At 38.7% G+C, this 14,032-nt stretch overlaps 1 protein-coding gene across 5 annotated transcripts in view; it reads left to right on the forward strand.

Annotated features, from left to right (window-relative positions):
- Positions 1 to 14,032, forward strand: part of trdn (triadin) — a 258,959-nt gene that overhangs the window by 141,879 nt on the left and 103,048 nt on the right. For all 5 annotated transcript variants that reach the window (XM_042333199.1, XM_042333200.1, XM_042333201.1 and 2 more), the window contains exons 13-15: positions 5,486 to 5,542; positions 10,911 to 10,946; positions 12,143 to 12,190. In XM_042333199.1, coding sequence (XP_042189133.1) covers positions 5,486 to 5,542; positions 10,911 to 10,946; positions 12,143 to 12,190 — 141 coding nt within the window. The remainder of the gene's footprint in view (positions 1 to 5,485; positions 5,543 to 10,910; positions 10,947 to 12,142; positions 12,191 to 14,032) is intronic.

Raw genomic sequence — 14,032 nt, forward strand, 5'->3', positions numbered from 1 at the left:
TACTTACTGCTAGGTAAACAGAGGTATGTCGAGTAACAACAACAACAACAAGATTCCATTTATAGAGTGCCTTTCACGTCGGGAGGACTTCCCAAGGTGCTGGACAGTTGGGTCAGGACCCGAGCAGGGAGGAAATGGTCAGGGTGAGGGGAGGGAAGGGAGGGAGCGAGGAGGGGGGTAGAGAGTCGAGAGGGGAGCTGAAGGCACGGTCAAAGAGAAAGGTCTTGAGACCGGCCTTGAAAGAGGAAAGGGAGGAAGCGGCGAAGGCACTGGGGGATAGAGTTCCAGAGCCTAGGGGCTGAGAGGCTGAAGGCCCGGCCACCGATGGTAGGGCGGTTGGGGCGGGGGATGTGGAGCAGACCGGAGCCAGAGGAACGGAGGGTACAGGCAGTTAAGTAGAGGGATAGTAGGTCGGAAAGGTAGGAGGGAGCAAGGCCATGAATGGCCTTGTAGGTGAAGATGAGGATCTTGAATTCGAGTAAGGAAACTAGCCCAACGTTTCGCCTTGGCCAGGAATCAAACCCGGGTCCTCTTGCTTGTGAAGAAATGCTCTAGAGAAGGGAGTGCTAAAGAGAAGGGAGTTTCTCCCTCTGTGGGCCAGGATAAGTGCAAGTGAAGATTGCATAGATAGGGTGGTGCAAGATTGTGAAAGGAATCACAATTGCTTCACAGAGGTATTGGGAGTCAGTGGAGTTTGGTGAGGATGGGAATATTTGGTATGAGGAGCCATGTGTGGGAGAAAACTCTGACTATACAAGTATTACATTACAATACTGACAGAAGGGAGCTAATTTTTAAGGGTTTCTGTATATAGGCTCGTTGCCTGTATTTTCTCTATGACAACAGTTCTTCAGTCACTCCAAATCCCTTCGCCTGAGCACTCTGTACCTATACAGCAAGCTTAGATTGTCATGTTATTATTCAAGAGCCCAAGAGTTTTGAACAGACCTTCAGGAATGAGCCCAACATGATTTATGCAATTACACTGAGAAACACTCTGCTTATGAAATCATCTTGCCTGGGTGGTGTCAGGACCAAGGCTGCCGAGTGATTCCCTTGCCTGAGCCCATATTTAGTAGTGCACAGCTGCCCAAATCACAACAATTCGCCAATAAATGTCTACTTTGAACACATCATTTATTTATAGGAGTGACACGCTTACAACCCCTTCTGGAAATACATGTATTTGACATAGTGACATACATCAACAGTAGCCGCATTTTAAATCAAAATGAATGATTATCAGACCCGGTAACTCTTGTTTTGCTGTAATTCACTCCTTTAAATAAATGGCTCTGCAGGGCAAGAATCCCATCTGGATCTAGGTTTACTCTATGATATACAATTTTAGAATGTCCAGAATTCAGCAAATCGTCAAATTCATTCTTAACTTTGTGGTTTAGTCGTAATTCTGTTCTTAAAAGAACTAACCAGTTTCAACAATAAAGCTGAAATGAGGAAGGAATTTATCAAGTGCTGAATCTCTAAAATGTGACATAAATAGACTAAATCTCAACCCAGGTAGAATTTCTGCCCCCCCCCCCCACCATGTTTAAATGCATTTTGTAAGTTAGGTCACTTTTATTGCTGATAAATATCACTTGTAACATTTCCTTCTTTTGAAAGCTTCACTATTGGCTGTGAACTATCCTCCAATAATGTTTCATTAGTAAGATATATTAAGTAAAACGATACAAAGAAAACAACAACTCAATATTGTATTTTGCAGTAAAACTGTGCTTGTGACCCCGCTCAACTTCCAACTTGAACATCTTCCTGTAAGATTTGTGGGGTCAGTATAGATGATAGAGGGAATGTTAATAATAGAAGCATGGGTCAAAATGGTCAAAAAGAAGCAGTACTTCAGAATAACTTGTTTTTTGTCTCGCAGATATAACCTAATGCTTTTTGACAAGTCCTTTCTGCCAGGAATAAACCTTGATAGCAATCTTGATATTGGTTCAAAAAGCTTAACATAATAACATCCCTCCCCACTGTATGATTTCCACATTGTCTGATATATTGCCCATTTCTATTGCTCTCTGATGATGAGATAGTATACAACCCTTACAATGTACCTTTCACTATTGCAAAGATTTCTGTGGTTCATTAAAGAAGCATTGTGGTACGAAAGGCAAGCACAGAAAAGTGACAATGCAGAGGTAACCAGGTTATTTCACTTAAATGGTAATCAAAAGGCTCGAGGAGTGTGCACAGAATTGTTGAAACTCAAGTGAGACTGATGAATAAAAGTAATTTTCCAAAGCATTTTAAATATTCTGTGAGTTTGAGAAAATATTCTCTTTAATGCTAATTATTATATTATTAGAAATTATAAAACCCTACTGGTTACGATCAGGTAAAAGAATATATTCAACCCTTTACTGGCATGAATAGGAATTCTGTCCTGTAGCATAGTGGTTTGAGCACTCGCTTTGCAAGCAAGAGGACCCGGATTTGATTCCCGGACAGGGCAAAACCTTAAGTAAGTTTCCTTAATCCACATGCCTTTGTTTACCTCGTAGTTAAAAAAAACATTTGGTCACTCATTCCACGACAGTTTGTGGGACATTGCTGTGTGCAATTGGCTGCTGCACTTTTCTATAAAATGCACAGTATTTCTTGTGAACCCCTTTGAGACGACTCAACAACCTGATAAGGCGCTATTATCAAATGCAAGGATTACTATATTATTACCCATCGATAGACTTAACATAGGTATATAATAGAGAAACAATACACCATACATGTGGAGTCCTATAACTTAGTGGTTAGAGCACTCACCTCGCAAGCGAGAGTACCTGGGTTTGATTCCAGGGCAGGGCAAAACATTAGGCAAGTTTCCTTACTCCACATGCCTCTGTTTACCTAGCAGTAGGCAGGAACCCGGTTGTTAGTCGATTGGCAGATCACTTTTCCGGGGGGCAATAATTCCTTCAAAAAAAAAGAAAACAAATAATAATAATTTAGTCAATCAATCCACGACTGTTTCCCATTAGAGCAGAGAAGGTTACACGGGGACCTGATAGAGGTCTTCAAGATCATGAAAGGTTTCGACAGCTAGATAGGGAAAAGCTGTTTCCGCTGGTAGGTGTGTCTGTGACCCGTGGTCACAGTCTTAAAATATCTACCAAAAGAAGCAGAGGGGAAGTTAGAAGAATTTTTTTCACTCAGCAAGTTGTTCGAATTTGGAATGATCTGCCTGAAAGGGTAGTGAAGTCCGATTAGATAACAGCTTTTAAGAGAGAACTGGATAGGTATCTGGGGAAGACGGGTTTACAGGGTTATGGGGAGAAAGCTGGTGATTAGGGTTAGTGAAAGTGACTTGCTCTGTCAAAGAGCCGGCCCAGACTCGATGGGCCGAATGGCCTCCTTCTGTGCCGTTAACATTCTATGAATCTATGAAAGGGATAATAGAGACTTAAAGATAAGTAGATGAAAGGTTTGTGAGTGCTTTATTCTTACATTCAATTTTAATAATTAGCTCTATCATGTATGACCCATCATGAAACACCATGCCCAAACCTATTTATTTTGTGGTTTATGATTAAGAAGCTTCACTGCCCTGGAATTGCAGGTTCAGTTTTGTCCCAGAGCTCATTTGATACTTTATTTAATAATGTTTATATCTGTGTTTCATGGGATTTGAAGGGAAGAAGTCCTCTGGATGTTAGTTATACTCCTTGGGTTGACACAGCAAAGGAAAGTTCTGAGAAATGTTTTAATATCTTTAACTGCCCAACGATCCCCCAAAATAAATTTGAAAGACAGAAGTCTCTGGGAACACTCAGCAGGTGAGGCAGCATCTATGGAGAAAGGAAAGTGTGTCAATGTTTCGGTTCCACGACCTGAAACGTTTCTCCATAGATGCTGCCTGACCTACTGAGTGTTCCCAGAGATTTCCAGCATCTGCAGTATTTTGTATTTTGTTTATACCCCAAATAAATTTGGTTATTCACTTCATGGCTGTTTGTGGGACAATGCTGTGCACATACTCTTGGTCCAAATGGCCTGTTTCCATACTGTAATGTTTTATATAATTCTTTGCAAATCTATGAATACTGTACATTACTGTATATTCAAAGCTAGTTAGTACTAGTGAAAAAAGCAAGGAATCTCATGGAGATGGAGATAATGCTTGATGGCACTAATCTTCAAATATCGAGGATAGTATGCCAACAGTGACCATTTATTGTTTCATCACCTGATATTTGCTAAAACGATAATTGTGTTAATTTATTGCATTCCATTTTCCATCCCACAAAATACACAATCACTCCACTTTACAATATGTTATGTGAAGCACGTTGAGACGTCACAGTGATGCAATAATGTACTATATCAAATGCAAGGATTATTATTATTATTTTAGTCTTCGAGCGTTCATTTGAGTGGTCCAACAGCAAGTTGGCATTATGTACTGTTTTTCAAAGGCATTTCTCCTGATGGAGATCAGACAAAGGGCAGTGGCATTGGGAGAGGAAGGGTTCTTTCCAAGATGAATGTGGAATTCCTGACACAAATCAATAGGACAATAGTGGCAGCACATGAGAAATAAAGTGTATTAAAGGAGAAATGAATGTTTGAGAATGACCTTTGTGTTGGTAAGATGATTTTAATTTGCCTTGTGGCAAATAAAGTAAAATGAGATGTTCAACTATGGTGACAGCTTCTTGCTTGACTGTTAGTGACCCCTTTACCCTATGAGCTCGCCATTCTAAAACAATTGGTAATAGTGATGAGAGAAAGTTTGTATTGTGTGTTAGGCTCGTGATGTGAAATACGAAATACTGTGCATTTGTTCATCTTGCTCTCTCTCTCTATATATATATATACATATTTAAATACATATATGTGTATTATATACATAAACTATATATCATTTTATATTATTTTCATTGTAAAAAAAACATTGACAGACTGATTGGGGAGTGCCATTTCAGATCTTTGCCCTGCCTCAATCACTCCAGTGGTACAAGTATGGGCACTGCATTATCATGGAAAAATCTCAGCTGGCTGTATGCTGCTGAACATTAATTTCCTAGATGTATTCTGGTGACACTTAGAAATAATTTTAGTGTATTTCTCCTGAAGTGGGAAACAAAAGGACAAGGGCACAGATAAGATTCTGTAGTCAGTATTAAGGGTTCTATTTTACCTACAACATATTGGAATATTTATAATAATCACTGCTAGATAAAGCCAGTTTAGATAGATGATCATAATTTAGGGATGTGACCTTTTACCATACCTAAATGCCCTTTTCTGCCCATTCAGTCACATTTTTTCCATTCATCTATTCAATAACGTTTCTCAGTATTTTTCTCTATATTATACATGTTATTAATTTTCCATAACAGATGCAGGTAAGCAGTGAAAATGGATAAAGCATAACTCTCATTGTGATTATATTACATATGATATTGATTTTCGGCAGACTGGTTTCACACTTGTAGTAAGAGATTTGATTTGAATTTCTTCTCAGAGCCACAAGTAAAGCTAAAGCAGAAAGCAGATCCTCTAGCAGTGGCAGTAAAAACAGGTGAGTAATGATATGAATAGCAGTCGCAATATTCAATAAACCTAATAATAATCCTTGCATTTGATATATCCCCTTTCACGTGGAGACATTTCAAATTGCTTCACAGGATTTATTATAAATCTTAGTGTACAAACATTCTATTTGCCCACAGAATACACGCTACACTACATTTTGACTTCCCAACTCCTCCCTCCATAAGCTGCAGATTATTCAGAATTCTGCAGCTCATATCCTCTCCCGCACTAAGCTCCATGACCGATCACCCCCATCTTCACCTGGCTTTTCTGGCTCCCCATCCCCCAGAGGATCGAGTTCAAGATCCTTGTCTTCACCTTTGAGGCCCTCAATGGTCTTGCTTCTCACTTCCTCTGTGCCCTACTAAATCTTTACCAACCTGTCCGCTCCCGCTGCTTGGCGGGCACTAGCCTGCTCCACATCCTCCCTGCCCACACCCTGCTTGTTCCACCATCAGCGGTCGGGCCTTCAGCCTTTCCGCGCCCACCCTCTGAAATTCTATCCTAGAGCGCCTCCACCTCACACACCCCCTCTTGCCTCCTTCAAGGCCTGTCTCAAGACCTTTCTTTTTGACTCTGCCATCAGTCATCTTTCCACTCCCATCCCCCCTGCCCTCCACCCCTTTTAATTCCAATCCTCATCTTATGTGCAAATCCTTCAATGTCCAGCTACTTGGGACATCCTCCTAACGTGAAAGGCACTATATAAATGCAATGTGTTGTTGCTGTATTGAATATGACTATGCAAACTAGTGCACAGGATCATCTGCGTTGTGAGCTTACAATTTTCTATTCCACCTCTTCAAATAGGCCTTCTATAGTAAAAGAATACCTGTAACACCAGTTGAATACCCGTAGCAGTACGTTGTAAACTTGAAAAAGACCAGCATTTTTTTAGTAAAAGGAAAGTTTTTATAATCCTTTTATTTGTAACTGAAAAATGTGTGTTATAATAGAAGGTAACATTTTGGGCTGAATTCAAGAAAATCAATTATATTTAAGAAGGCTTTCAAAGTGACGTGACTTTGACTGTAAATCACAATTCAAATCCACTATGACTTCCATGTCTTAAAGATTTACTGACCGCATTTAAAGCAGGACTCTGAGAACAAACCACTTAACTGGAGAAACGCCACATGCTTCAAACTTGTTGGATTACTAAATGTCCTATTGCTCACACAGATACAATTAATTGCCATAGTTTGGGTTAGATTGAATTGATGGAGATGGTAGTGCTAATATGATAAGATGGCCATCCTCAATATGAATTCATTTTCATTCATCTGTAAATTAAGACACACTTTAAGGAATACTGCAAATCACAATCCACAGTCCCCGGCACAAACATGAGTACCACACAAACAATTGTACTCAGACGCCTTTAGTTATCATCCTCTGCTACAAACAGATATGTGGGAAGTTTCTTTTTAGCAAACCGTTTTTACTGTTTGGAAAGAGAAGGGACTTCTCAAATCAATCAATGATTCACCTCATAGCTGTTTGGTGGATTTTACTATAGATGTCAGATTTACCTACTACACTTGCCAATAATTACTGTGAAGGTCTTTGAGAAATTTATATATATATATAGGAAAATTCCACCTGGATCTAAATTTACTCTATTGCTTTAACCCTTTAGATCTTTCAGGATTTGGCAAGTTCTCAAATACAGTTCAAATAAATACAGTTTAAATAGAGTTCAATTTGAAGCTAGTTTTTGGAAATCCTTTTCGGAAGTAAAAAAAAAGTTAAATTTAGTAATTTGCCAATTTCTAATGTTATTTATGTAAAATGCTACACACATATAGTAAATCTAAATCCTGGGGACTATCTTCCCAAATATGCTATAATAGAGCAAGTTCTTCTTCTGACCCATAGTCACTCCACTTTAGAGTAAATGTGTAAAGTGTTTTAGGATGTCCTCCTGACATGAAAGGCGCTTTACCAAATGTAAGGATTATTATGTTTTATTATTATTCTTTCAGATGTGAATTAGTGTAATTATCAATTTTTAACATTTTCTGAAGAAATATTTTCTTTTGGCTCTACACTGTATTCAAATACATTGAATTGGTTTAAAAATGTAACCCTTGCCCATAACTTATGAATCCTCCCCATCCCTGTTGCATATTTAAGACTTGTACTATTCCTCTTATGCACAACTGTATAGACCACAGATGAATTTTAATCTCACTGATGCTTTTCCTATTTAGTAAGATGGGCATTTTTGCATAGCAACCATAAGAGTATGTTCTTCATTATTGCTCTTCAATTGCATTTTTTTCCTGCCTAAAATGGCTATTGCTAAATGTTTTAATGATATTACCAGCTAAAGCCCATCCATCATAGACAGTCCATTATATCATTCACTGTTATCTGACATCCTCCACATTTACTTAGTGCTATAATTTATCAACATTATGCTCTCAAGGAATGATGATAAATAGTGACAGATGTGAACCAAACCTAATCAATGGAAGCTTGACAAAGTTCATATTAGAATTAAACTTCTTTACTTTGCTGGATGGATGCAATTTGGTTGTAACAAGCTTGATTCTGCAGTGAGTTTCACATTGGTTAATGGGGTATATCACTTTCAGCTTTTCATATTCTTCTCCATTAAAAGGATCCCAGAATTGAAACTGAAAACATTTATTATATTTATATCAATTGCAGTTCGGAAGTTTATCCAGATAAATATAGTTTATTGGATCAGTGTAACCAAATTCCAAATGAGGTTGTTCAATGAAGGGTAAAGAATGTAGATCTTTATTGTACTAGAATATGTTAATCTCGAGAATTTTTAAATTTTACAAGCAAGTTACCTATGCATGTTTCCAAAGATTTTGTGTGTAGGGCACTTAAGTTCTGTCTTTTGATTGGAAACACAAAAGTCTCTTTTTCAGGAAGCAATCCCCACCCACATCTATGTTAAAACCTTTTGAGACTTTTAACTGTGTGAAAGATGCTTAATTTCAAGCTATTGTGGCTGTTGCGGAAACAGAAATCTGAGTATTAGAAAGAGAATACATCCTGCTTTCATTAGTCATCCACATACATGCAACTTCCGGCATAGGGAAAGGTCTTAATGGACATGGGATGAGGTGTTCCTTCCTGATTTGGAATTTGATTACATTGCTCCATTGAACCATCTGGATAAAGTATTGATTGGAAGATGCAAGGGACATCCATCCTAATTGATTTGTTTCACTATCTGGGGATGGTGCTTGGACACTGTGCTTCAGCACTGAGAAGAGGAGAAAAGGATTCTGGTCATTCTCATTCCTCTTCAAGAGCAGCAAGGTCCCAATTCAGGGTAAGATCATATCGTAAAAGATATGTGACCAAAAAGTTCTCCTTCATGACTCTGAGTTCCTGTGTTTGCAGTAGGGAGATTTCCTCAAACCCATGTGTGATGGCCAGAATCAAATTGTGAGGTTGATTTGTGGTTAACAGAGGAAATGGCTGAGGGATGGTGGGCTCTACCCACAGATTGCTGAGCATCTGGAAACAAAGTCTGACATGCCTATTTGCCAAAGCCCGCCATGTGAGGACCTGGATTAGGCAGTTAGTCTTCAGTAAACCTGCTATGAGGCATTAGATTTGGACATCTATAATATCAGGGTGGCTGGCCTGTCACAAGCTGCCCTATATCAGTCAGCATGCTAGGCAGATGTCTGTTGAATAGTTAATGAGGAAATTCTGAGACTGAATAAGTATAATACTAATCCTTGCATTTGATATAGCGCATTTCACGTATTTGAGGCATCTCAAAACTCTTCACGGAATATACTACAAAGTTAATTGACTTTACATTTGTGGGCGAAACGCGTCAGCCAATTGTGCACAGCAGTGTTCCACAAACAGTTGTGGATTGAGTGACTAAATTATTATTAGTTTTTTTTGTTTGTTATTTTCTTGAGAGTTTATTATCAGACTTGGGATGACAGCTGCTGGAAGGCACAGAAGGATGGTGACAATTCTCTTGCGCATTTCATGCTGAGCTGTACTGTTCACTAGGAGTTCTTGGTACCTGTTATCCGCTTAATAAAGCCTCAAACTTGCACTTGTTAGATGTCAAATGACTGACTGGTGACAATCCTCTTTGGGAATGGAGATAATAGGGTGTCTTTAGATTGAACTTACACTGAAGTGTCATGTTTGACAAAGAAATGATGAAATCATGTCAACCCTCTTTGGTGGACTCAGTAGTTTGGTTCCTGAAACAATGGGTCTGCAGTACTCCAATGCAATCCAGAGCACAATAGCTCGCCAAGGTGCTATCCCAAGTGAACAGCATCATATAAATGAAACTTGTTGTTGTTGATGACAGACGAGCCAGCTTTGTTTATTGGCAGGACTTAGAAGGTGAGACTGGTGGCTGGGAGCAGGGATTCTTCAACGTAGTTCTGTTAACCCTGCAATCCAAAGCCCTAACAGACAAGCAGCAAGAAACTTGACCTTGCTAGACAAGCACCAGAAAGCATACTCTGTGGTCCCCAAGCCAACCTCCACCTAATACTCTCCTGACAAGAAGTGGGAAGCTTGACAATCAGTGTTCTCAATGATAAACAGTGAGATTTCAGCTGGATAAACTCCAGCAGTACCCCAACACATCAACACGCTTTCTGTGGACCCCAAGCCTTGGCTCTTGCCAACTTGTGCCTAATACTTATTAAAATTGATAAGCATGATGTGTTCTCCAGGGAGAGAAAGTGTGTGGATTCCATTCCAGATGCAGGGAAATTTCCATGTGTAGTTGGTACATACCTGTGGGTCTCTCAGTTTGGTTTGAATACCTTTAAGTATGGTGATGGATTTCTGCATGTGTCAGATACCTGGGTGACCAAAAAAATAGAGGATGGGGATTAGAAGCAGGAACCTTAGCTGCTTTTCCCCTTCTCTCTTACAAAGAGCACTGAGTTCAATTGCATGTGCTGTGTTGTTGGTCTGTACAGTCTAAAGCTGTATTGTGAGATGCTTTTACACAACATGCCATTACGACAAAAGAAAATGAATTGGGAAAAACATGTTTGAAAAGTTTGCTGATTGTCATTGCTGATTACATGAAACAAATCAACATTATCACTAACAACCATCTGCAGGAATATTAAAGACAATATTCTGATAAATGATGGTTATATGTGATACATGGAAGCAACTACAAGTCGCCACCTCCTGGTGAAAACCTGCATAATTCTCATTGTCTGTGCTTTCTGAATGTGAGCCACACTCTCATTTTATGCAACATCCCTTTCTCGGGTTTCCCTCTGCCTATTATCATCCCTTTCTTTAACACCATGTTAACATGATTTTAACATGTCTATTCCATCTTGTTTTCCTGTTTGCAACAGAAAAAAGGAAACCTCAAGCAGCAAAAACAACAGCAAGTAATTATTGCACTTCAACTGCATGATGCAACTGCAAAATGGGTAGTAGCAAGCTGCTGCTATAATATTACCTCAGATGTTTCTTTTGGAAAGTATTTAATTGCTGCATAGTTACATTTATTCTCACTGGCTTAGTTAAGTTCTTTTGTGTAGCACACACTGGTAATTTTTCACCAAATAATAAAAAAATGTCTTAACTAAGAAATTAAGCTTGTAAACACCAACAAATAGGAACCGCCCAACTCAATCTGTTTTTGGAACTGTTTTTCTTGAGTTGGTGTGATATACTCCTTGGAGTCTTCAGTCATATTCCTTAATTAAGAAATCCTGCTAAGAAATATGGCAAAATTTACCCTTTTGCTAATGAACTGTTCCAGGTCTTTGTCAGTACTGCAGTAACAAGCCACTCTAAGGTGCAAGTGAGATGCAAGTTTCAGTCACCCTCAAATTGTACCTCTCTCCTTCACTATGGGAAATTGGTTACTTGGGCCTTCCTAACTAGGTTCTCATTACGTGTGAACATGATTCGGAGAACTCTGTGGTACAATTCAATAATACACCAATGTGCTGTACAGCCGGCTGCCCTTTATTTGTAATTGAAACCCAAATTGGCGCAAATCTTTAATGCTATAGATCATGCCTTTTCTTAATATGAATCTTTTTGGTTAAAATAATTATAAATAGGAATTCAAGTGCAATGTGCAACTTAACAATTTAATGATTGAATCTAGTGAAGTTTTACTGATTACTGAAAATGGCACGGCAGATGCTTTTACAGTTTTCAAGGGTTTCCAGACTGCTGAACGCTTTAGGCAGTGTACAACTTAAATGTTGAAACCACAATAAATCATGTAACAGAGGTCTCCTGTCAAACTTTGAATTACTCTGTGACACTATTAAGCATATTTAAATCATAGGTTTACTTCTGTTGCTGGGTTGTATGACACTGGAACGTATCAGTTTGGTTTCAGACAGCAGCATGGGTGGTGAAGCAATCTAAGACTTTCAAATGATTCTTTTACAGGCTTTTCAACTTCTGTACAATTGCTAGCAGAATGCTAACTGCAGCCATTAATGTAGCTGTTTCAGCAGAAGTAACCTCCTGCTTTCATTCTGATAACATTGATGTGTCTTGATGTATTATCATTTAATTTAAATTGTTCTTTACGGACTCCTTTTTCCTTCCTCTCATTAAGAACCAACTGCAGAGAAAAAGACTCCTCAATCACCAAAGGAACAAGCAAGTATGACTCTCATTTCCCGAATTGTAGTTCACGCACAGGGCAACTCATTCTGTTTCTCACTCTATGCATTTCTGTATTGAAAAATGATCATGGTTTCAACACTCACTGTGTACAGATCAGTTACAAGTCTTGAAGACCACAATAGTATTGTAGTATTATAGTTGGAAATCTGGAACATTGAATCATCAAAATTATACCACAGAAGAGGCCATTCAATGCATGAAGCCTAAACTGGTGTCAGCTGGTAGACCAGAGGTAACAACACTAATCCTGTTCCCTGCTCTCTTTCCCTTGCCCTTTTTTGTTATTCTTTTCGAGTTTATTCAATACTTTTTTAGATGTTATGTGCTATCCAGGTGGACGTTGGAGATTCCATGGCATTATTTGAAAAGAGAGGTATGTTATCCCTTCCTGATCGACAGTCCCTCAAATAAAATTGGTCACTCCCTAAATGGCTGTTTGTGGGTCATCATCGCTGTGTGCAAATTGGTTGCTCCGTTCACCCACAAAAAAATACCACTATATCAAAGTGCTATATCAAACACAAGGATTATTATTATAAAGCAATTTATATTTTCAAAGGAATGAGAGAACTTCAGCAGGACTCCTGAGGCTATGCTTGAAACAGAAAATAAAGGGGCAGAAAATACGTTTAACACTTGGAGAATAACAATCTTAGCAGGGTGCAGCACTCACTCAGTCAATAACATCAGAAAGCTACAAACATCATTCTCCTTTGATAGCAAAAATGAAGCGATTGCCATTGTCACAATGAATACATTGGCTATGACCTTGATTAATAGTCATGGCAAACAATAGTTCAAATTAAACATTGATCATAGCTTTAAAATAAGGATGTGAATAGAAATAGAAAGGGTGAATAGAAATGGCAGGAGTCTTTTATTAAACAGTGTTAGGCTTGTGGAACAAAATGCCTGACTGGGATATAAACAGATTGTTGACTAGTAATAAGTAATTACGGGGTGACCAAAAAGACGTGATACCATTACAATGTCTAATAAGTCTTAAAGAAATGGTGATATGTTTGTGGGTTTTTTAGTTAGTAGGGTAGTTATCACAATTGTTTGGTCACCCTTGTATAAAGGATTTCAAAAATCAACTAGACAAGTTCCTAGAAATTACAAAGATTCTGGTTTAATAGATAATGAAACAGATGTTCCAAAAGAAACTTTTGGAAAGTTGGATGGCTTATTTATGGTGAAACTGTTATTAATGCATAGAACGTCCATTCAAAATGTCCATTTGATAATTCAGTTGTCCACCCCCCACCCACACACACACACACACACATCTTGTTCCTGCTATTGCCACAGTCTTCACAAAATTATAGAGATTTGCTAATAATGTGGTTGCACTGTGGAGCCCACTCAATGAGCATGCATACAGAGAGCCCACTCATTTCCTGCATACCAGCTAGATTTTCACATTCGAATGGCCAAATTCCAGTTCACTGGGTGAACTCCAACATCACTTCTTGTTTAAGTACACATGCGAAAGGAAGAAAGTGACACTGGAAGGGTTCAAATGATCATGAAGTCGGCCATTTTAGCTTCTTGCATTAAAAATGGTCATGTTCTGCTTCAGTCATCACTGACAATAATCCCTTGCTGCTTTGGGCAGAAAACTGAAAGTGTCATGGGCAATAATCTTTTTATTTAGCATGGGAAACCGTCCTTGCATGGAGGGAGCGAGTCAGCCGGCTGTGCACGGACACAGTAAAACCAGCTATCACACCTCTTTATAACTTGGTTTGAAAACTGTGTTTCTTAAATGTTTAAGTTGATTGCAGTACTTGTTAACAATATACAACAGAACACCAGA

Source organism: Callorhinchus milii, unplaced genomic scaffold (genome assembly GCF_018977255.1).
Source record: "Callorhinchus milii isolate IMCB2004 unplaced genomic scaffold, IMCB_Cmil_1.0 Scaffold3, whole genome shotgun sequence".
NCBI classification, from domain to species: domain Eukaryota; kingdom Metazoa; phylum Chordata; class Chondrichthyes; order Chimaeriformes; family Callorhinchidae; genus Callorhinchus; species Callorhinchus milii.